The sequence below is a fragment of the Colias croceus genome, chromosome 13, assembly GCF_905220415.1.
Source record: "Colias croceus chromosome 13, ilColCroc2.1".
Lineage (NCBI taxonomy): Eukaryota > Metazoa > Arthropoda > Insecta > Lepidoptera > Pieridae > Colias > Colias croceus.
Genome location: NC_059549.1, coordinates 4,472,988 through 4,498,274, shown reverse-complemented (window position 1 = coordinate 4,498,274; position 25,287 = coordinate 4,472,988). Strand labels below are relative to the sequence as shown.

The window sequence follows — 25,287 nt, the reverse complement described above, 5'->3', positions numbered from 1 at the left end:
ATTAAACACATTATGATGCAATATTAAGCGCGAACACACAACTGTCATGATTAAACAGCCGGAACGTGGGAACACGAAGCAGACTCACAGTACGCAAAGAACTATGAACAAAAGCTGCAAAAAGCTCTCGACTTAACCGCGCCATACATTACACAAACGCTTATTAAACAAAAAGATTAATACATCAAACTGTACAGGAGTAATAAAACTTTATACTCTACGAGCGCAATACTACGATAGTACATTTCTAATGCCATAACACGAACGCACTAAAATAAGACGAGAATCGTCTGACAATAGTTGCGTGCGTTTTATGAAAATATCAATAGTGTTCAACGTAGTTTAGTACGCTATTAATGCACCGTGCGCTTGCAGACAAATTCAATTGACAGCCTCCGCCATAGCCCCGGGGTGTCCCTCGCTTATCGCCGGTCTATCTATTTACGCCGTTATGGGATATAAAGTTAAGCTACGTTATTGCACAGGACGAAGGATGTTCCAATCTTTATGATCCGATTTTACTGTCATCATAGAAACACTTGTCTTAACCAGCCTGGCTATAGATTTTACAGGAGCTAACTGGCTGTTCTACAGAAGCTACACTGAAACTAGTGCAATATTAATGCTCCGACTCATTCACATAGAAATTAACAGATCGAAACATCAACCCGTAATAAATAACCCACCTACGTCACGTTCAAAGGGCAATGCTCTGAAGAAAATGGCATTTTGACTATTGCGCTCAACGATGTCACATGTGAGTTCCAAATCCAAGATGCGTCTCGGTGTTATCACAAAATATGATAGATCGTCGGTTGGTGCGCGACGCTCTCCCACGCGACACAGTCGTGATTAATTATAATTCGAATTTTATTCAAAGTGAACAGCGGACAAACTACGATACAATCAATAAACGGTTCCGTACCGGCGACGGTACAAGTATGATACCACAATTTACAGCTGATAGTGCACATGAAGACGTCACTGGCGAAGTGAATAACGCTCGAGAACAATAGTAGCAACATTTCTGTAGCGATAAGCTTCGTTGTAAACACTACGGTAATCTAGTTTATCATAATTTAATGGTTCTAAAAAGCAAACGATACGGAGTGACCGCTTAATGCGGTTTTATTTTCAAAGACGTCTTTGTTTGTTTGGAAACAAAAATAAACATGTATCGTTGTTATACAAATGTTGTTTATAGATGGAGAAGTTTTTATAAAAATAGATAAATTTGGTGCTATAAAATGATCAACAAAAAGGAATTAAGATTTGAATATGACTAAATTACGATAATTTAACTTACAACATACTTAAATCATTACCCCCTTATAACAATCAATTTAACAAACTACAGATACAGATAAACACATTTCAAACAAAATAATCTACCATTAATCTTCCCTTAACAGTACCTAAGCGCACATCTAGTCACCATCGTGTGAAAGTCCACACTATTAGCCGAGAACATTACAAGTTTCCATTTCCTCGGACGGCTACAAGCACACAATACTAAAGGCTCTTCGGGTCGTGTCACATCCTTATAACTGCATAAATCATACGGACGAGCTCAAGCGCCACAATGATACGAACCAACTAGAATAATAAATAACGCACCAGTTCTCTTTCAAAGAGCGACCGGGGAGCAATAAGTCGTGGACGGGTCAGAGGTGAAGTGAATAAAAAACGGCCGACAATTAAATAGCGTTCTTGAAGGTTAATGAGCACAATAAATATGTTGTCGGCACCACAGCTGCGGACTAACAAATGTGTAGCCGTCACACGTGAGGAGGGTTCGCTTGAGGCAGGGCTGACTGGCAACTCTATTGTAGAGACGTGTTGCTCATCCAGATTTTGGCTATTATCACATCACGTATTAGATGCTCCAGCTAGTTCACTGAGCTGTCCTCGTGACTGTACTATTATTTCACAATAAAAATGCAATTAATCAAACTAATCTCTACGTCTTTTATAAGATGACGTTTCTGAAAATAATGTTTGACTTTTAGAATCGCATAATAATTAACTCTGAATTATTAAAAATAATTTAGTCAAGTCAAGTAAATATTTGTTTCGGATCGCTTACAAACAAATATCTTTCAGAAATAATATTTTTCAATACAGCACTCCAACCCTAGGGTTATGTGTGATAAATGAGGTAAGGTATTATCCATATCTTGAGTGCAAAGAAATAATTTTAATGGTTTTGAAAGCAATGAATCCTTACATAAATATCATGACATGTTCGACGAAATATGTTAAATGGTACAAAGGAGCAAATTAAGTTATCTTCGAAATGCACGTACTTATGTGAGAAAAAATCGTTTCTTATACAGTTATTTTTACTTATACAGTTTTATTTATTTCATGCAAAATATATTCTTCTATAGTCTATACTATGCTAAAAAATAATTGTTGACAAACTATTTATAAAAAATTAAAACTATAAACCTAAACAACCAGTAATTCAACATAATCAATATTCTATGGAAAAGAACTGTATCAAACGTATTTGTAAGTAACGACGATCATCCATGTCCCAAAAAGCTACAATAATTTCACGGTAATAAGCAAATCACCCCAAAACTGTAGCTGGAGTACATTAACACACGACTGCACCCGTCGGCGTCGTACCTGCATTTGATTTATAACAAGGGGACAGCTCAGCGGTGTGAATTCATTTAGCAAATTCCAGGGTACTCACACTTCCAACCAATTTACGAGACCTCCGGAATTCATTTCACAGACCTACTTTCCGTTTGTGCTGGGGTAAATGCAAAGGCTGGATCTTGGTCGATATAAAAATCCCAGCGGGATCCGCTCTTTGCTGGCGCCTCGACACCGACCTGCGTGCTCATGGCCTATTATCAGCAGCGACCTTTACACCTTTTTTTCATCTTTTAACAATTTCTATAAATGGACCGTGAATTTACTATTTAAGGAACGCCGTGGACGGCTCGATACGAATTGCTCAATACATCATCGATATATTTTCCAACAATATTTCTTTTCTACACGATTACAACGAGTGTTTTCAACATCGTAGCTTAACCGGTTTTTAATAATAACGAGGAAGTCTGCATTGATAATTTAATTAGCATGTGCATTGCGGCGACCGTCTTTAAATACACGAAAAGATGCATTACCGTGGGTCATCATTGTATCTCCGTTGTGTTTCACAAAGTTCAGCTAAATAAGCTGTGTGAATTAGGTAAAGGCTTTTCGGTGTTGCGTGGTTGTACTTATTTTATCCTTATGTCTGTACGGTTAGAGATCATTTTAGTTTTACAAAGTTGATAACGTAAATTTGTTGGAAAACAGAAAATAAACAGGGACGTATTAACTGGTACCGGAAAGTAGACAAACGTGGGTGTTCTTAACCAGTCATTTAAGGTAATTGTCAGAAAATGAATAGAATCACGTATAATTCGATTGGAATGATTAAACTGTTTAAGATATAAAGCGGAATTGATGGAAAGTTAATTTATTGTGAACATTTATAATATAGAATGTATAAAAAGGTGAAAGTATATGAATATTTCTGTCAGCGATATTTCACTGTAGCAAAATACCTTTCTTCACTTTTCGCACCTACACGTGAAAATGAATAATAAACATATTTACACATCCCACGAAAATCTTGCTTCTGGCTAGTGCCTGTGCTAGTGCAGCAATTGTCACAGTTATTATTTGTTTGTAAATATTTTAATTTTACTCAATAAAACTTAGGTACTATATGTAGTGAGAAATAAACGACAACATCGCGAAATATCTAGAAGGAATTTCCATTTTAACATTTATTTGCTTATATGTAAGTTGTTTTTCAAGACCCTATATTCACAAGTAATTTAAAAGAGTAAATCAGAAGAATCAATCAACTGATTTTTATATAAACTTATTCAAAAACAATAAGATGCCATTGAGATAATATGCTCCAGATAATCAAAATTTTAATGAAATTGTTGTTTATACCTCATACTATATATATATTATCCTCATACATATCCCATGTATGAGGATAAAATGGAAACATTGAAATGATCCTAGCCTCGTTGCGCACACACTCCTCTCCGTGCTGGTTATCGGAAACGCCGCCCTCTGTTTTAGAAGACGTCAGCAAACAATGCCGAGTCGACAAACAAATGTAAATGACCGAAATGTGAACGTCATGTTTGGCATTCCCATAAAACAACGTTAACACGTCATTATAAGGTAATGATGGCTGATTACAGGTGGGGGTAAGATGCACAGATGATTGCCCGCCGTCTGTGTGGTCCTGTGGTAAACAAACACTCTTCGATTGGAACCACGTGCCCTGCGCTTAATGCTCTTTTTACATTTACAGACCTTTCGTTATGAAAGGATCTTAAAGTTGCAGTGTAATTAAAATAAATTTATGGTATGGTGGCGGTGGATTAATTCGCTCTCGCTTCGCTTTGTCGATTTGTTGTATTGGTATAACTTAACGCATAGTTCGTTAATGGTTTAACACATTTGTTTTATCTGCTTAACCTTCTTAACAGGAATGAAAATTTTTAAACCAGGTACCTTAATTTTGTATATGAGTGCATGTGCGAAGCCTGAAGGTATTGGCTGATTTATATATAACATATTTTATATTTTCATAGATTTTCTATTGTGTCTGTGGTTCCGGGGCCTGAGTTATTAAACGAAATTGAAAGATTAATTGACATCAAACTTAAGAATAAAATATTAAGTACGGCAATAACAGTTAAAATACATCTTTATAAACTTCTATCACGGAGTGAAAAGAGTACCATAACATTCATCTTGATTAATTGGAGGACTACAAACTACCAACTAAATATAAACAAAACAAAACACAGCCATAAAATAAATTCCAGTTTATTTCCAAGATTCATTCACCAACCGTCATGGCCGTTACAAACATTTACACCCATTCAGTAAATCATCTAAAACAAAAAGTTAAAAAACGTCCCGAAAAGTCAGATGGTATCGTAGGCCAAAATAACATATCGGACCCTTATCACTATCACTCGATCTACGTTATTGATACGGGTCTTGTTTAGATGCTATGAGGCATCGTCTCCACATTTTATAGAACCGACTCCCGTTTAAACATTTTAAATTATTACAAAGAATATAAAAGTATATTTCACCCCTAACTGCATTTGACTCAGGATCAGAAAAAAAACTAACTATACAATAAATATCTTTAGTTCGTGCTAATTAATATTATCACCTTTAATTTTTCTTTTTAATTTAAAGCCGGAAATTGCCGTTAAATAAAAAGAACACAACAGAACGCACTACCATAATACAGATGAAAGATGGGACATAGTGCAAAACGTACTCTGTAGTTCTGTCCCGACTCCCGACGTATAATTTTAGCATCTGGAGAAATGGAACATTTACCTCTTGGTGGTCCCACAATGGCACAATAACAACAATAGTTTATATACCAGCTGTACAATCGCGACAATAGCCTGTTATAGTAATCTCAATAATAATTGGAAACGCGTGCGACCAACTACCATCACTGATTGATAGAGGCATAAACCACCCACGAGCCGCGCATCATTCGCACTCTAACTTTAATAAAGAAAGTTTATATTTAAAACTTCGGTGGTCCCGTGTAACGTGTATGCAAGGACGATAAAAAATTAAAATGAATTGGGTTAATAGCAACTATAATTGCGCCATGTAATGCACGGTAAACCACCATTTACTTATACGATATTACAAAAATTAAAAGCGCTGTATCGTGTTATTAACTTTCATGTTTTTTAATTCTTCATATTGTTATCAGAATAAAAGAATTATTAATATTGTCAATTATATGTTACATATTGTAATTGTAAAACGAAATAAATCAACATCTAACTATGTCAATAATAATGGTGTACATGCGTGGATCTCACTCGGTTACTCATTGGTTATGTTCAATAAATTTTAATAAGTATAATTGGATGACGACAGAATCAAACATTCTCAATAATATTGATTTAAGAGCCGTGTAACAATTCATGACTATAATAATAGAGAAAGTTAGAAACGGTAACTGCCGACGGTCCAAATCTATTGACCACAATAATAAATTCTTGACAAATTGCAGAATATTCTGAATATTGCACTACAAAGGCTTTGTTATATTATGAAACGAACAATTGTCATTTAAGCGTTTCATTATTAACGATCTCTTTATTAATCCCAAGCTAATAATCGTATTTTAATTTCCTGATGACGATTACGGTTAACCCTCTTTAACTCTTGAAGATTGACGACAGACTTAAAACTTCGAAACACAAAAGCTTATAAATGAGCGAACGCAGACGGGGCGTTGTCATCACTATTATCATGTCCAGGAATTGATGGTGACATCACCTCAACAATACCATAATAAAAATGCCATAATACAACTAACGAAAATGAATGATGACAGCATTACACCAACTATTTGACGCAATCACGGGGTACGAACTCCGGCCGATGCTTCACTGTTTACACGAGGAATTATCACAACCAAAATGCATGGATCATAAAAACAAAATGAACTTAAAAGCCACTTAAACACTAAACACACAGAAATGGGCGAAGATCAATATCACACCCACCGATTCTGTCAACGCAATTAATACAACTATTATGGTCCAAACTCCGTTTTAGCATATTGGTACTAATAACCAATTAATAAACACTATACCTAATAGAGTTGCTCAATTTTAAACGAAAGATAATAAGAATTGTTATTCTTTATAGGTATGGTAGCCTAGGCATTTATTTTCGTAGTGTGCTATTGAGGTTTTCAATTTGTCATCTAGCCAAATGCACCGAAAAAAGGAACGCGTATGAAAATGATTACGAAATGATTCGAAATAGGTCACTAATTTTCCGTATACCAAAACCAGATATGAACAGACAAGCAAGGTTATTGTCTCAGTGGCAGCGGCTTTGATCGTTTTCTTTGGCGATTAAGGGCATCTTTACACCCTAATGAATATTCAAAGGCATGCAGGGGGAATCGATACACGTAGGTACTCTGAAAGCGGCAGACGTGTGACTAGATTCGGTTCGAATTTTTACGAGCTTGTAACATTATATCATTACAAGCCGATAAGCGATAAGTGCAATGTATTAGGGCTTGTGCTGTTGGCCCAATAAAGTGAGGACGATATCGTGCCACACTACTTACCGCCCAATGTTCCCAAGCGTGTCATTTGCTTTTATGACTTTTTTATTCGGTTTGATAGCTGAAGAAATGCAACACCCGACCAGAATCAAATTTCTATGATAATACTCGTGTAACATTAACATAATACAAACAATAAAAACAATCGCAACCACCATGAAACAAGTTTGATTGAAATCAAGCCAAACACTTGACGTAATGTTAAATATTTTCCAGTAGGAACAGTGTATTCCTCGTGTTATAATTGGAAACAGCCATTAAATTGGTAAAGATTATTGAGTGTTTTAAAGCAATTCACAAACAACAAAATAACTTAGGCACTTTCAAATAGTGGTTTATCCATGTGCTTAAACTCAGCCCCCGGAATCACAGACACAATAGAAAATCTATTGTGTCGTGGTCCGATCGGGCCGCTCGGGGCTCAATGGGTTAAAGTATGTAATGTAAAATGTAAATATTTCGTAACGCGTATACCCTAAGCTCTAAATCATAAAATATTTTCGTAATTGTATATACCGTTAAATAATAATTTTGAATTCAAATACATAAACAATTCTGATAATTCCACAACCATTATGGACACACATAAACAACACGCGAACACACGAACGAGCGTCCAATTGTCCATACCTATAAATAAAAGATAAAGAGAGGCAGCTTCATATGTCACTAAGTTAGCTTTAAACAGGCCAAAACAAATAAAAATGAAGGGGACAATAAGAAACGTCCAAGCTTTATAACTTTATAAGAGAGCTTCGTGTGCGCGCATAATGAAAACAAGCGATCAATGTCGTTACACCAATTGTGTGAGACGCTAGACAGATGATATCGTCTAAATACATTGCGAAAGAAAATATTGTTATTATCAAAGAATTATTTAGCTGATTGACACCGTCTGTGCGCCTGTGAGATCGCTTAAGTCGATGAAAGTCAAAACACTCGTAAATAACGTATATTCATTGTGGCGCCTTCGCAATTTTAAAAGTGCCTTTGAACGATGCTTCATAAATTGAAACCCATTCGAAGTACAAAGGTTATCAATTTCGAATCTAGTTTTTAATTAAAATTGTAATAATGTTATTTACTGCTAAACGAAACATCACATCAACATAATCTTAATCAATTACTTGCTACGGCAATGTATTGTTCTTTTGACCAGACTATTTAAGGAAACCTAACCCTAACTAATAAATAACAATAAAAATCTTACATAGCTATAAGTTATATCAAATTACACCTACCGATTGCCATTACGGTAATATCCCTTTATAACTCAAACTAAACAAAACATCAAAATTTATGGTCGGATCCCGTTGTATAAGGGAACGGAATGAAAGCGCCGCGGATGCCGAATAAAGGGATATTTCTTTGGAAAAAAAAATGAAGACTTAGAGATAAAAAGTCTTCTATTCATAGAACGCAGTATGACGCACAGATGCTTTATCAAATATGAGATTAGCCTCTGAGCCGGGATCTTCCCTTTATAAGGGAACAAATATTTTGACACGTCGGTAAGCAAATAGACACCATTGGTATTAACGGGATTAAGGTCACGTTTGGGCACCATATAAGCACAGTGTAGACCAATATATTGACCGACATCGATGTAAGTTTATGTTTGGCTCCCAAGAAGCAACTCTTTTATTGATATCGTCAATAAATATCGGACATCATAAATATTTTTATTTTTTATTTCGTCTACAATAGTATTGAACTTAATAGTTATTTATTATGATAGAGAAAACGAACGGGAAGACGGAGCACCTGATTGTTAATTTATTGTTTAACTAGGTATATTGTTTTTAACTAGATTGTTGATATTAATTAGATTGTTAAATTAAATTATTACCTACTTCTCTAAATACCGATATGCAATAGAATATCAATTCTTTGCCTTGATTATACTCGATTGTAACTTAATTTACAGTGTCGGTTTCTACATCGAATAACGTGTAAACTAGAGCTAAAGAGTATGGATATTAAACAATATGAACTAATTCGCCCAACCAAAGGCATTCTTGGGCCGTCTCTAATATTGAGGGAGAAGCCGCAATCCGACCTGAATAGTGCACGTATTTCAATGAACGATATCGACTTCTGTCTCCTATACAACTGCTCACTTATCGAGTCCTTTTAATATTATACCTCTCATGAAGTCATGACGCACTTACCCAAAACAAATAACCACATGAAATCGAGGTTAGATATAAGTAAGTAAATTGTACATATTTCAAGTATAAAATGCATTTTTTGTGTATCTTAATTTTTTGTACGATAAGATCACCGTGCTTTTTAAAAACTTTGAACAAGATTGGATATTTTTTTATCCAGGATTATGATATTGAAACTGTATCTAACGTCTAATCTTAGTACGGTAATAAAGAGATAAAGAAAATTCGAGTCGCCTAAGATAATATTATAATAAACAAAAAAGATCAGATAGAACTTTACAAGAGCATGTTTTTAACGCGTACAATTTTCTTTACATCGTTTATTCGAAAATGTTAAAATAAAAATAGAGAAAGTTACACAATACATATTTATAATCAAATATTTACAAAAACATCCAAAGTTGTCTGCAAGTAAATAATTCGTAAAGATGCCACAACCTATTTGTCCGCTAAGGAAATCTTGAAGCCCACGATTCGATCGAATGCAAGCAAATCAAACAATTGATATTATAGCAATGCAAATGCTATGCAGAACAAATTAACACTGATCGGAGCGATGTTTGTCGTCTAACTGTAGTGCTCAAGTGGCCTTACAGTTAGATAAATAAGTATTGTGCGACGTACTTCTTCACCAATAATGCATTTCATTGTCGGTTCCCTTTTGTGGCGCAGGTGCAAATTCCACTAATTCAAGAATAGCCGGCCACTATTAGTCGCTGATAGATATTCAATGTTTTCACATGCTCTCTAATAGAGGCATAGACGTAACGTTGTTACAGTTATCCTTGCTCATTTCCACATTATATGCATCAGCATCATCACTACATAGTATAAAACAAAGTCGTTTTCTCTGTCCCTATTTCCCTATGTCTCTTTGTATGCTTAAATCTTGAAAACTACACAACGATTTTGATGCAGTTTTTTTAATAGATAGAGTGATTCAAGAAGAGTTTTAGACAAAGCGGGCGAAGCCGCGGGCGGTAAGCTAGTTTCGAATAAATCGTTGTTCGGCATACAAACACCCTGTGATTACGATAGCATATTAGTAACGATAGATGAAAACTTTACCTTACGAGACTATTACGTACAGATGATGGAGCTTCCAAAAAAATCTAGTAAACCTTTGAACATACCGTGTAGGATAACGTAAATAAAACTAGAAAATACAAAGAAAAATACCAAATGTGCCCTGTAGCAAAACTTAATATTATATCAACGATTACAGGTATAATAAAATTTGATTGCGCGCCATCTATGCAGCGTTCAATGAACCACGCATTGTTCGAATAAATAATTCTACGAGGGATAGTAGATGGCGGTAATATAAAAAATTTACATAAAAATTTACAAAAAAAATTTAAATAATTAGTACTTACGTAGTATATTATTATTAGTCTGTGTTAGTACATATTAGTAAAATTTTATAAATACCAATGTATAATAACGAAATTAATTAGTTATATATTTATGTTGAGACTAAATTTAATCCAAATCCATTCAGTGGTTTAGGCTGTGTCCGCACAATGATTTTTCAATGCGCAGATTTTATTCTTGCATATTAAATTCCACAATCAAAATTGTGCACACTGAATTAATATTTGTTACATTTTTACACATTGTTATATATTTAATATTTATTTATTACCAATATCATAATAAACTATGAATTAAATTTGTTTCTATCCCAGGTCAACCCAGGCAGAGTTTGGACGAGCGGCTCTAAGTAATAATTACAAATTACTAAGACATCATAATAGGTATTATAAAAGTGTGTATGGATGGTACCTACCTATATATTATTAATTATAGGTTTGTAATATTCAACATTGCTAAAAAGTTACTAAGATCATCATAAATAGTAAAATCGAATTATGTATTTTACTCCTGTTGAAAACATATACATATAATTTTGTGTTCAGTTACATAATAAAAGGAAATGAAAAAAAAATTTACACAAGCCAAAATATCTCAATTTATAGACTAATAATAATTATTGTAATATAGTCTTATTATATCCTCTATATTAATTTTTCTACATACCCGGTGGAGTGGAACCTTGAAACAAATAATCCGTGTGCCTTCTATAACTTTACCAAATGCTTTATAGGGTATCCATCTGAAATATGGTTTAAAACAGAACCAAACATTAACAATACAAAAAAATAGGTACAAAAGTATAAATAAAACACAAAAAACCTACCTATCAGGAATTTTAGGAGCCATTTTAAAGTATAGAAGATAAAGTTAAACTATTTATTAAACTGAATGTAAAATTAATATTTTTTATTTTTATTTAAATGACTATTTTGTAAATATAAACTATAACCTCAAAACCCAATTTGTCATTTAAAATTTTAAATCGTGACGTTTATTATTTTGTTTATGGGAAGCACAGACTAAGTAATAAATGGTAATAAATATAGCCCTAAGAGCTAAGAGCAATTAACCTATAGAGTTCTTATATTAAGACAGAACAAAATACATATTTTCTAATCTACTTACTCTTAGTCAATAACAGCATAAGCCAGATTGAGATAGCGATAGAGTATCTGCACTGTCTTCAAACGTAGCGCGCCGGCAGTCAGTTTGTTTTCCAACCAGCTGGTGGGCTCAGTGCGTCAAGTGTTTTTAACGAAATATTTAGAAAATATAAAGTGTACAGTGTTTCTTTTTATTTGTCAGTGTGCTAAAATAACTATTGTATGTTTAGCAACCGGCTATCACTAGTCGAATGGGAGTTTTGGATAAAAACAATGTAAAAATATATTTCCATCGGTAAGTGATTTTCAGCAAATTGATAAATATTTATGTTTTAAACCTATTTGAAGATTTTATCAAGCGCTTTTTTGTAATTTTATGTTGTAACTGTAACATTTACCCACTTTATGGGGTTGTGGAATATAAAATAATGAAATAATTTTTAAAAAACGTCACAATAATATCACGTTTGGCATTTTGTTTACCACCGTAGTGTTGTAACACATCTAGCGTATATTATCGATTTATGACAAAAAATCTATTTCATATTAACGTTGATTTATTTATTTTGTTTCATAAATCAGATTTATATGTAGTTGTTGTTGCAAATAATAGATGTAAATTTTTTACCGCAGGAAAATAAAACATACCACGTGGTTGTTTTATTTGCCCTATGTGTTTTAGTTTTCGTTTGTTGTTTATTAATTTCTCTTTCAGATTATTAATAAATTCATTTTGTTTTAGATTTCCAGAGCTAAATAAAAAATGGGTATAAAACGTGAGACATGAGTTGATTGGACGCCGCCACAATTTGCAATATTGTGTTCACTGCATTTCGAGCCTACGTGTTATCAAGATGGATACTCTAGAAGAATTGTGCAATCTTACGCTTACGTTTTTTTTTTGTTCCTGTAGATAATAAATACATTTGATTAAAGAGAGTGAATTTTTATTTTGAAATTTTTTACACATAAGTTACCTACTTTAAATGTGTAACTATGTGAAAATTAAACGGTTGATTAAATGATAGTTCTCATAGATGAGAAACTACTATTGAAATACATACTTAATATACATGCGTTTTCAAAGAAAAACCCGCATAGTTCCCATTCCTGTTGGATTTACGGGATCAAAAGTAATTTTTCCAAATTTCATTGTAATCGGTTTAGTAGTATTCGCGTGAAAGAGTAACAAACATCCATCCTCACAAACTTTCGATTTATTAGTAGGATGTTAGGAAAATGTTTTCATTAAGACTGTCCTTTTATTAACTTGTTAAAATGCTGCATGATTCCTTCATGCTGACTGTGCCTTTCTCCTCACTCCTTTAACTTTATCATCATTTCCTTCTTTATTTTAAATTACATTTCAAGTTTTAAAATTTCTTTTATAATGTACTAACTTTCCGCCCGCGTTTTTAAAGAAAATCCTGCACAGTTCCCGTTCACGTGGGATTTCCGGGATAAAACCTAACCTATGTGTGTATGTACAAAATTTCATTGTAATCGGTTCCGCAGTGAAAGAGTAACATCCCTTCTCACATAATTTCGCATTTATTATATACGTAGGATTAAACAAATAATGTATTCAACTGAAATTAATTATAAGTTTTGTTTTTTTATTATTTATTATTTCACGAAACCGTAAATGCAAAATACATTCACGATTTTATCGATTGAAGCACATCCATCACTATCACCTTCTATCTATCTAAATACGTACCTATAGTAAAAATGGTGCCATGACTATGTTGAAACGTAGCTTGTTGTCTATAGCTGTCTCATTCTTTCATACGACGTTTTCTTTAGATAGAGAGAAACAAATATATGTAAATTGTATACGCTCGATACAAGTACTCTATAGGTAATTGCTCTTAGCCTAAGAGCAATTAACCTATAGAGTTCTTATATTAAGACAGAACAAAATACATATTTTCTAATCTACTTACTCTTAGTCAATAACAGCATAAGCCAGATTGAGATAGCGATAGAGTATCTTCACTGTCTTCAAACGTAGCGCGCCGGCAGTCAGTTTGTTTTCCAACCAGCTGGTGGGCTCAGTGCGTCAAGTGTTTTAACGAAATATTTAGAAAATATAAAGTGTACAGTGTTTCTTTTTATTTGTCAGTGTGCTAAAATAACTATTGTATGTTTAGCAACCGGCTATCACTAGTCGAATGGGAGTTTTGGATAAAAACAATGTAAAAATATATTTCCATCGGTAAGTGATTTTCAGCAAATTGATAAATATTTATGTTTTAAACCTATTTGAAGGTTTTATCAAGCGCTTTTTTGTAATTTTATGTTGTAACTGTAACATTTACCCACTTTATGGGGTTGTGGAATATAAAATAATGAAATAATTTTTAAAAAACGTCACAATAATATCACGTTTGGCATTTTGTTTACCACCGTAGTGTTGTAACACATCTAGCGTATATTATCGATTTATGACAAAAAATCTATTTCATATTAACGTTGATTTATTTATTTTGTTTCATAAATCAGATTGATATGTAGTTGTTGTTGCAAATAATAGATGTAAATTTTTTACCGCAGGAAAATAAAACATACCACGTGGTTGTTTTATTTGCCCTATGTGTTTTAGTTTTCGTTTGTTGTTTATTAATTTCTCTTTCAGATTATTAATAAATTCATTTTGTTTTAGATTTCCAGAGCTAAATAAAAAATGGGTATAAAACGTGAGAAATGAGTTGATTGGACGCCGCCACAATTTGCAATATTGTGTTCACTGCATTTCGAGCCTACGTGTTATCAAGATGGATACTCTAGAAGAATTGTGCAATCTTACGCTTACGTTTGTTTTTTGTTCCTGTAGATAATAAATACATTTGATTAAAGAGAGTGAATTTTTATTTTGAAATTTTTTACACATAAGTTACCTACTTTAAATGTGTAACTATGTGAAAATTAAACGGTTGATTAAATGACAGTTCTCATAGATGAGAAACTACTATTGAAATACATACTTAATATACATGCGTTTTCAAAGAAAAACCCGCATAGTTCCCATTCCTGTTGGATTTACGGGATCAAAAGTAATTTTTCCAAATTTCATTGTAATCGGTTTAGTAGTATTCGCGTGAAAGAGTAACAAACATCCATCCTCACAAACTTTCGATTTATTAGTAGGATGTTAGGAAAATGTTTTCATTAAGACTGTCCTTTTATTAACTTGTTAAAATGCTGCATGATTCCTTCATGCTGAGTGTGCCTTTCTCCTCACTCCTTTAACTTTATCATCATTTCCTTCTTTATTTTAAATTACATTTCAAGTTTTAAAATTTCTTTTATAATGTACTAACTTTCCGCCCGCGTTTTTAAAGAAAATCCTGCACAGTTCCCGTTCACGTGGGATTTCCGGGATAAAACCTAACCTATGTGTGTATGTACAAAATTTCATTGTAATCGGTTCCGCAGTGGAAGAGTAACATCCCTTCTCACATAATTTCGCATTTATTATATACGTAGGATTAAACAAATAATGTATTCAACTGAAATTAATTATAAGTTTTGTTTTTTTTATTATTTATTATTTCACGAAACCGTAAATGCAAAATACATTCACGATTTTATCGATTGAAGCACATCCCATCACTATCACCTTCTATCTATCTAAATACGTACCTATAGTAAAAATGGTGCCATGACTATGTTGAAACGTAGCTTGTTGTCTATAGCTGTCTCATTCTTTCATACGACGTTTTCTTTAGATAGAGAGAAACAAATATATGTAAATTGTATACGCTCGATACAAGTACTCTATAGGTTAATTGCTCTTAGATATAGCCCATGACCTCAAAACTGATCTGCAAACTTAGGAATTTGCAGGACTATCTGTGAGGACTATAATAGGCAAGAAGCTTATATCTAATTAGCCTCGTAACGCCCAGATACCTATTAAAAGGCATGCAGCTCGATAGTGGTACCGGCCCAAGCTGTTATCCAACTTTATGACATAAACGCCCACGGTACCTTTTTAAAGGTATCTGACAGTGTCTGATTTGAAAACGCCGTAACATTTTAAATTACGCGCCAAATCTAATTACTGTTTTTTATCCGGCTACAGTAACTGGAAAGCGTAGACAGAGTAACTAATAGACCCAATGACGATACCTTTCTCACTTACACAAGAAAGAGAGTGAAAATACCATAACAAATGCATAAGACAAAGAAACAAATACCCTATTTTTTGTCCCTTAGTGTGTAACCTGTTTTTCAATGTCTGCAACTTGAGTTGCGAAACAAACTTTGACAGTTCGTGCCTTCATCGTACTTGGTGTTCGAATTTTGGATATTATTTAGTAAAAAATCGACACGAGTACATTGAAAAGACGGTGAAATTATCCTAATATAGACATCGAAGTAAATAGAATGGTGCGTTGTCGTGTTATTGCATGTTTAAGCGATAGTGAGAAGAAAATTGCCGGTGTGTCTTTTCACGCGTAAGTACGACTTTATTGTCCTTATTTATAGTTTCTCAGTGATGATTATTTATACTTTAGCCTAAAGTAACAACAAGTCGCGTTAAAACAAGGAAATTATTAGCGTAATATCGATTTTTACATTCAATAACCTATAAACATCAACAAGTAAGTGTTGCCAGTGTCGAGAAAAATAATACCCCGATCATCAATAAAAAAATATTGATTTGACAATACGGTGAAACTCGAAAGTAAATGAATATGAAATCCCATAATAACCCAGTGTTTCGGGAAGACTTCGGCATCGAAAACATATTTTAATTTATTATTTCTCATAGTAATTGTGATTGACATAAAATTACACATAGAATTTTAGAGAACTGAACTACCTGCGAGTATTAATTATTAACCTATATTTTATCGATTTGTTTCCAGATGATCCAGACCTACGTAATAAATGGATCGAAGTGGGAGAAAAGATTGGATTCTCACAAAATATTGTAAAATATGAACATTGAACAAGCCAATGAAAAAGTAAGAAATGTGTACACGAAATTAACATTGTTTCGTCATCAATAATCAATCTATTTATATTTTTTTGTATTGATTATAAAGACAAAAGAAAAATCTCATAACTGGTTTTATTTAATTGATCCTAAAAATATTTACCCTTTCCAAAACATCCGGGAGCTCGGATACTGTGGCAACATTCAACTTAAACAAAACAAACTATCTTTGTCTCAGTCGCGGTTACAGAGTACCTTTGTCTATTAGTTTCTCTGTCTACGCTGGAAAGTATGTTTTTGTCTATGGTTAAGCAATAGTGCCAATAGAAAAATAAAATATATGTAATTTCCGGCGAAAATTCTGGCCATCTTGATTGACTAGAGGACGTGGTAAGTTCAATCCATGATTATTGATGCAATCTTAGGTTTTTAACTGAGAGTATCTTACTCTGCTTGTTGACAAATAAGTAAATATTATAATTACATTTAGATTTACGCGAAAATAAAGAATATGCGTGTAAAATAACCTCGTAAAGTCTGGATACCTTTTAGAAGGTATAAGAGTATTAACATATTATTGGATTTTAAAAGGTATAAGGGAATAAACCACTAATCAATTTGATTTGCCTTTGCAACTTATGATTTAGACCGTTTTCTCCTTCATAATATAAAGTAAATTATTTAGTCTGTTACAGAATCTTTTAGTACCTATCCTTTTCAGGTAACCCAATGAGAGATGAGCAAATAGATGAAGCTTAAATCAGTCAGCCAAAGAAAAGTATGAACTATTTGGAGATGAGGATTACAACATAAACCAAAACCAAGAAAGCTCTTCCAGTTCTGAAGAATCTGAAAATAATAGTTTTTTTATTAAAAACCAACTCTTATTTGCAAAATTAAGTATTTAAAAGTTCTATAGAAATATTATATCAATTTACCTACTATCATTCTGATTTTAAAAGGTATATGGGTTGCTATTATATAGTGTTTTTGGATCCAATTTCGAAACTTGTTAATTTTTGCTTCTGTCATCTGTTGGAAGTGGATTTCTTCTGATAGAAATCCTAAAACACGTGATAAACTAGCCTTTAAAAATAATAAGTACAGAAAATAATGATCATATTGTTCAAAAATTGATATTTTTTTCTCAGATTGTAAGTGTGAGATATGTTTTTGGTCATTAAAATTTTGGAAGACATGTATTAATCCAAATATTTATGTTCATTGTTTTTTGTAATATAAAATAAACCCTGTATTGTCTACCGCTAATCAATAATATCAAAAATACGAATTTTGCGAAATCGGGTTTTGTAATACATTAAAGCCCATATGCCTAAATAAAGAATAACGAATTTGGGGTTATTTAGTGTCTCAAAACCTTCCACTGACATACATTTACATGCAAAAAAAATCCCACGCTCATACGGAAATAATAAGGCACTTTTTTTAGATTTCATCACCTCTGGGTCCGCACCATGTGAACCTTTTAAAAGGTACTTGGGCTGCAAGCCAATGTTTGGTAAAAATAGCCTGGGCGTTACGAGGTTAGGTATAGATCAGGATTTAGAACAGCGTTTTGTTGGCGTTTTGACAAGGTTTTGACCACAGTTCTCACATTATCCGATCCGATATCAGTGTCGGACGCGCCGATCCGATAAATAATATGCAGTAATTAATTTTAAACTTTTAAAAATAATTTTAATATTGTTGTTAATTTAAATAAATAAATAGTAGAGAACTCTTGGTAAAGTCTATTTCAGGAATAAAATCAAGCGGACAAATCTAACAGATGGGTAGATCAGGCTTGCCAATGTGTGGAGAATACCCCAAACAGCGGGATTTTCAGCCCGATTGGGGAATGTGTGGAGAGAACGTTTGTGTGGGGAAAATGCGAGGAATTTGGACATTTAATTCTAGAACAGAAAATAGAAGAAATAAAAGTAGTATGATTTTGACAAGTCTTGCCTAGCCTTTTATAACTGATAATGATTATGAACACGCTGAAACGTTTCGACTTTACTGGCCCCTTTTTTCACAAATTTTTCCTAATAGGTAGTGAATCCGTCAGGAGCTCAGCAACTGAAAATCAAATCTTTTAAACCAGTGCTGCAGCAATTTCTAATTCTGTTTTAGAAATTAAAATAATATTTATTTTTCACTACCTGACCTTAGTAGTATAGACATCAAATAGGTACTATATTAAAAATACGTTACCTTTAAATATTTATTTTTATCTAAATTTCGAGTCGTAGTATACAAAATGAAATTAAACGAAAAATCATTTCTCCACATTTAACCCTGGCAACATTATGACATGCATAGAGCACTGCGTCTGCGGGACTTCTTTCTTGAAGAGAACTGCTTACTATTTCCACAGATAATAAATAAACTTTCATCTATAATCTATTTAACTCAATGATTTAACTTGACAGGTAGTTGACACTTGACAGTCCATTCAGAATTCAGATACAGAATAAATTTTTATTTAAATTTTCAAAAATTTAAATTTTCGACTTTACGCCACATAATTAATATTGTTTGCGGTGAATACTATTCATTACTTATGCTGGAACTTGGCTGGAACCAAACATCTAAAGCTCTAAATATAAATTATCATATATATTTTGTATGATGTCTATATTACACACAAAACATTATCAAGGCACAAAATAATTTTAAAAAACTTTAGACAACACGTCTAATGGTTACCATAGAAACAAAATGAAAAGAAAAGTTTGTTTGGTCGAAGCTTATGAATCGGATAAAGCTATATTTGAAGAACAAGTAATACGACGATTTAAAGAAAACATGTACAAAAATACAGTGTGGTACAGATCTTTGTTAAATGCAGAGAAAACGTGCTTAAAAGAAGATAAAGTAAGAAAAATTCACTATAAATTTGATGATGACAAAGAAATGGTTGAAGAATATAATGTGGATACTAAAGTGCTACTCAGAAGAGCATGGAAGTCTAAAGGAAAACTAGGTAGTGAAGGGAAATGGGATGTTGAGATAGGAGATCCTATACCAGATGCAGTGCAGCCTATAGATTCTGCTGAAATTGTTGAAAGCAAAGACCAGGTATATAAAACCAACTGTTGATTCCTTATTTTGTTTTATATTAATATGACTAGGTATGAGTTATTAGTATCATAATAAGATATTCATAGACTTAATGATATTATGTAGATAGAAATAAATTGATACATATTGATTTTATCAAGTCATACATAACATCTATAATTTCCTTTTTTCATTTTATTATTAGGTTTATCCACTGTTGTATATTTTTATTCCGAAGGAATTTATTATGTAACATTAATGGCTTGGATCTTTATGTTTCATCAAATAATCACTGGAATATTTTGTTCATCTTCAACATGATTCTTATTTCTGTTTCAGCCAGTTGTTACTAGACGCAATACTAGAGTTAATTTGGAATGGAGAATAAGAAACTTGCCATATCCAATAGAAACATATGGGTTAAAAGCAAACAATGAGGAGAAGTGTATCGTCATCAGTACAACAAATAAGAAATACTATAAGAAGTTATTTATTCCTGAACTTACAAGACTTGGTTTAAATGTTGAACAAGCCAATATTCAATCATCTCATAAGTATAATACTCTCATTGTAATGGTAAGATTTACATTAACATCTGTATTTTAATAAAACTTCCAAAATTGATGAAGGTTCCCAATACATAGCATATTATACTGATTTTTTGTATTATTACAGTACTTATATTAAGCATAGTATGTAATGTATATCAGTTAAAAATAAACTTAACAGTAATCTGACTTATATTGTGAGATATAAAGAGAGCAATTAGATTTTCCTGCTATTAAACTGGATCATGAGCAATAAAATTTTACTATTATTAAACTAGACTAGATCACTAATCATTATTAAATTTAAATTTACAGTACAAGAAGCCCCAACAACTAATAGATATGGAAAAAGAATGGTACGAGGAGCTGAATAATGTTAAATCAGTTAAGGATATTCCAAGTGAATGCAAAACTCAATAAACTTATTGATATTTACAAGAAATAAATTGTTTATTGTTCTTTGGACAAATGAGTGGTATTTGTAAGTTGTGTGCAATATTAAGGATGTCAATGCAGACTATTATAAAAATAAAATAAGTTTTAACAGTATACATTTTTTATTTTATATCTTATACATAATAGGTTCACAAATAATTGTTAAATTACTTTAGTTATTGCAAATATGCAATATTTGCTGACTGCTGTAGAATGAAATTCCGTCACATTCAATCATGTGTTTGGGTAGATTGATTACATATAAAACAACATACAGCAAAAGGTTAAATTAAATATTCAGAGAGGATAAGTGACAGAGTTCAAATTCTTCCCAGAAATGTAACAGATACATAATTTAAATTTCTCAATCAATCAACAGATTAAAAAAAACATTGATTCTGCCACAAGGGAAATTCAATATCTTAAACCTTCTATTTATGTAAAATATATCTTAATCACTATCATCCATAATTAACGCTTTAGCTTGTTCCTTGAGCTCTTCTTCATTCTCTTCTTTGTCTAACAGTCCTCTTGATTTCAAATATTCCCCATATTGTAATGGTATGCCCATAAAAGTTTTCACTTTGGCTCTCAATTGTTTCCATGTGTATTGGTTATAGTTCTTTTTATCTTTTACCATTGCTTTATAATCATGGCCATATTTATCTAGTAAATAAGTTATAAATTCAACTTGTCCTTTTGGTAGCCTGAAAATTATAAAAGAAATAAAATTAACATTTTCTTCAATACAAATTGAGCTTTTAACAATTTTATTAAATGTATAGATTTAAAGCAATACAACACCCAGTGCCTGAAAAGTTGCTGAAATACCTACTTGGTATAGAAAACACATTTTATGGTGATCAAACCTAGGTATTCAGCCAAATGTCATTTTATGAATACACTTTATATACTTACATGAATCTCCTTTCTCTAGGGGCAGTAGCTTCTTCTTCTAATTTTTTGGCAACAACCTTTTTGCGAGATTTTTTAGCAACTACTTTTTCTACATCTGGAGCTTCTGGATTAACAATTTTCTTAGCTACTTTTAATTGCTCTTCTTTGAAACTGGGTATTTTTATAACTTTGTTAGGATCGTTCGCCAGACCCATATCTCGTAAGTTATGGGATGTGGATTTACTATGATTCCAGGCCTCCTTAAGTGCTTTACTAAAAAATATTAATCATATTATAAACTGCGAAAACAAATATTATAATTCGATATGTAAGTTATAACCACGTGTTTTACAAACCATTTAATCGTCCCAGTACTTTTTTGTTTCAAATGCATTCTTTTACGGTTAAGTTTATGAAGATATTTCTTCTTCTTATGTTGCTTTTTTATCTTCATATTTTAAGTTATTTAGTTCGACTTTTAAAGAAAATAATATAAATTTACGATTTGTAAACAAGTTAATTAGTATTAGTGCGTTTTGACTTTTGAGTTTGACGTAATAAGTAATTGTAAATTGACGTAAATACTAAATGTTGCCGCTGCTGTAGTACAGAGTAATTAATATACTGTTGCCAGGTGTTCATCAAGAAGCTTATATCTAATACACTGGAGATTGCACTATGACCAATAACTTGTAACAAGAAAATATGATCTAGAATGACGTCAGTCATGTTTTTTGTCTCTTTCTGTTGAGTGACCACGCTGGTTTGTAAATTCAGGATTTTTCAAAATAGAAAAAACTAAAAATCATGGTCTATAAATAATAACGACAAAGGTATATTTTTAACAGTATTTATATTATAATATTATGGTCATACTTTATAGGTACATACAATTTTAATTGGTATAGAATGATAGTTTTAAACAACTTTTGGCTACAAAGCTTGGATATGAACCGATATATAGTATTAACATCCTTTGTAAATAGAGGAAAGTTGTGATTTGCATCAGATGCTGTTTACCAAATTGTAAGCTACTCAGATCTTCTTTTGAAACGCGTTGCTTCGACTGGTCAATTTCAAGCCAAAATCATCAAAGAAAAACTGTTTAGCGGCCTTGCACAAATTTCAGCTAACTTTACAAAGTTTATTTTTCAAAAGGTATTTTTTTCTGGGTCGTAATCCTCAGTAACCTTGATGGGCACATATATTTCTTTTTATTTTACTTTTTGGAAAGCTGAAATACGTAAAACAAAAAAATATAAGGTAAGTTAAAAAAGTATAAATTTCAATGTAAAAACGAACAATCTTATAACTACATGTGAGTGCAATACCGATGTCGTGTGTTGTTTCATTACTAGTAACAATCTTTAAAATGGTGTTCTAAATTTTCATCATAATATTGTTATTACAATATATTCTCCTCGCTATCCATAAAAACTCGTCATCATGGTTACCTTACTTGTTAAATTTGTTTATTGAAAACTTGTTGAAAAATGATAAAGTATTGGGGAAATAACAAATTTAACATGACTGCTTACTAAAATGATGCTAAATTAGACAATTTTTGCCATTGAAATGATTCTAAACAGGTAAATGCAGGAGTATTGAGGAATATTGTAAATAACGTAAATATACACTTGCCTGTGAAATTCTATGCCAGAATTCGGTGTCCAAACGCTTCTGCAATTTTGCACAATACAATGCATTCTTTATATTCGGAAAATATTCATTAAATAAGCAACAATATTAACTTAAATATTCGAAGCGACGCAATTTTTTTGACACACATGCCATATTGACAAAGTGAGAGTTGCTACAATTTTATTATTGTGACTACCCATAATCAGGGAGTATCGCTTTTTAATAATTGGATCAGATACTTATTTTATTTAGCATAAATAATAATTGTCTCATCCAACAATGCTTCTGAATGACGTTTTGGGCAATTTATCAACAAACTCATGTACAAAAACTAACCTTTTGCACAGAATATTACAGCATACATAGTAGCCTTGGGAAAACTTCGTATTAACAGTGGCAATACCAAGTTAGGTGTGAAAGTGATAAAAAACATGAACTGGGCAATATTTTCTTGTTACACGTCAATGTTCATACCGAAATCTCCAGTGTTTTAGATATAAGCTTCTTGGTGTTCATATATTTTTTTCTTATTAGTAGGCATGACGACAGTATCCATAAATGATCGTATTAGTGTTTTTAAGGGAAAATGTATAATAAATAAATTCAATATAGTGACTTAAAAATCTTAAAAACATTAAGATTAATGAGATTATCAATAAAATAAAACATTGAAATTCTGCAGTTGGCCTTTTGACTAAAACACGCGTGACGTCACGCTTAAGTAAACAACTCACTTCAGATGTATTTTGTTGTTATGAATATATTGAGAATACGCATTTTTATTTATTTTCTATTGTTTCACGTATGATTTATCGACTCAGAACAGAAATATAATTGCGAATTCACGAATACGTGGTTTCGGGGTTCTCCGCGCCAACTTTATAGAATCATTTCTTATTATTTTCTCGCTTGAAATAATTACTAACACATTTTTGAGCATTATTTTAATGTGGATTCACACTGCAATACTGCACACCACTTATAAACTTTGAAATTCGTTTCTATAACACATATTAAATAAATATTTTTTTAATTTTCTTCGCAATGCATACAAATAATTACGTATTTACTAAAGAATGACGTCACGTCTACGCCATGACACCTGCGAGCTGTTTTGGCACAGTTGATAAATATTTTTTTGAAAAATGGCTTTTATCTTCGTTAAATTTAAGTATATTACCGAAATATAGGGTTTTTCTTGTATAGTAAATGTATACACACAATGGAAGAGGATTTCAAAATCTTTCGAGTCTTTCGTCATGCCTATTATGGAGTGTAGACTGCCAGTGTCAAGAAAAAAGATACCTGGTGTGTATTTTTATGATTTTTGCATTATTTGCACCGCTTTGCATTAGTAACGAAAATTTGGCTTTGTGGAAGTATTTTAAAACTTCTTGAATGCAATAATAACACAATGGTTTATTGCTCTTAGAACACAATCTAAGAGCAATAAACCTATAGAGTTCTTATATTAAGACAGAACAACATACATATTTTCTAATCTACTTACTCTTAGTCAATAACAGAATAAGCCAGATTGAGATAGCGATAGAGTATCTGCACTGTCTTCAAACGTAGCGCGCTGGCAGTCAGTTTGTTTTCCAACCAGCTGGTGGGCTCAGTGCGTCAAGTGTTTTTAACGAAATATTTAGAAAATATAAAGTGTACAGTGTTTCTTTTTATTTGTCAGTGTGCTAAAATAACTATTGTATGTTTAGCAATCGGCTATCACTAGTCGAATGGGAGTTTTGGATAAAAACAATGTAAAAATATCTTTCCATCGGTAAGTGATTTTCAGCAAATTGATAAATATTTATGTTTTAAACCTATTTGAAGGTTTTATCAAGCGCTTTTTTGTAATTTTATGTTGTAACTGTAACATTTACCCACTTTATGGGGTTGTGGAATATAAAATAATGAAATAATTTTTAAA

At 32.3% G+C, this 25,287-nt stretch overlaps 3 protein-coding genes across 3 annotated transcripts in view; 1 reads left to right on the top strand and 2 right to left on the bottom strand.

Moving 5' to 3' along the window:
* Window positions 1-11,686, bottom strand: part of LOC123696849 (RNA/RNP complex-1-interacting phosphatase) — a 42,318-nt gene extending 30,632 nt beyond the window's left edge. Inside the window, exons 1-2 of the mRNA XM_045643227.1 lie at window positions 11,543-11,686; window positions 11,383-11,458 (exon numbers count right to left, since the gene is read on the bottom strand). Coding sequence (XP_045499183.1) covers window positions 11,383-11,458; window positions 11,543-11,565 — 99 coding nt within the window. The 5' untranslated portion in view covers window positions 11,566-11,686. The remainder of the gene's footprint in view (window positions 1-11,382; window positions 11,459-11,542) is intronic.
* A 7,550-nt stretch (window positions 11,687-19,236) lies between these two features.
* On the top strand, window positions 19,237-20,930 carry LOC123696944 (protein DPCD). Its single transcript, XM_045643339.1, has 3 exons — window positions 19,237-19,851; window positions 20,173-20,409; window positions 20,697-20,930. Exons 1-3 carry the CDS (start codon window positions 19,492-19,494, stop codon window positions 20,799-20,801), a joined length of 702 nt encoding a protein of 233 aa, XP_045499295.1. The 5' UTR covers window positions 19,237-19,491; the 3' UTR covers window positions 20,802-20,930.
* Window positions 20,931-21,024: 94 nt separating this feature from the next.
* On the bottom strand, window positions 21,025-22,253 carry LOC123696946 (nucleolar protein 16). The gene is made up of 3 exons (XM_045643340.1): window positions 22,070-22,253; window positions 21,735-21,986; window positions 21,025-21,523 (listed from the first exon to the last, which is right to left on the bottom strand). Exons 1-3 carry the CDS (start codon window positions 22,165-22,167, stop codon window positions 21,268-21,270), a joined length of 606 nt encoding a protein of 201 aa, XP_045499296.1. The 5' UTR covers window positions 22,168-22,253; the 3' UTR covers window positions 21,025-21,267.
* Between the last annotated feature and the right edge of the window lie 3,034 nt (window positions 22,254-25,287).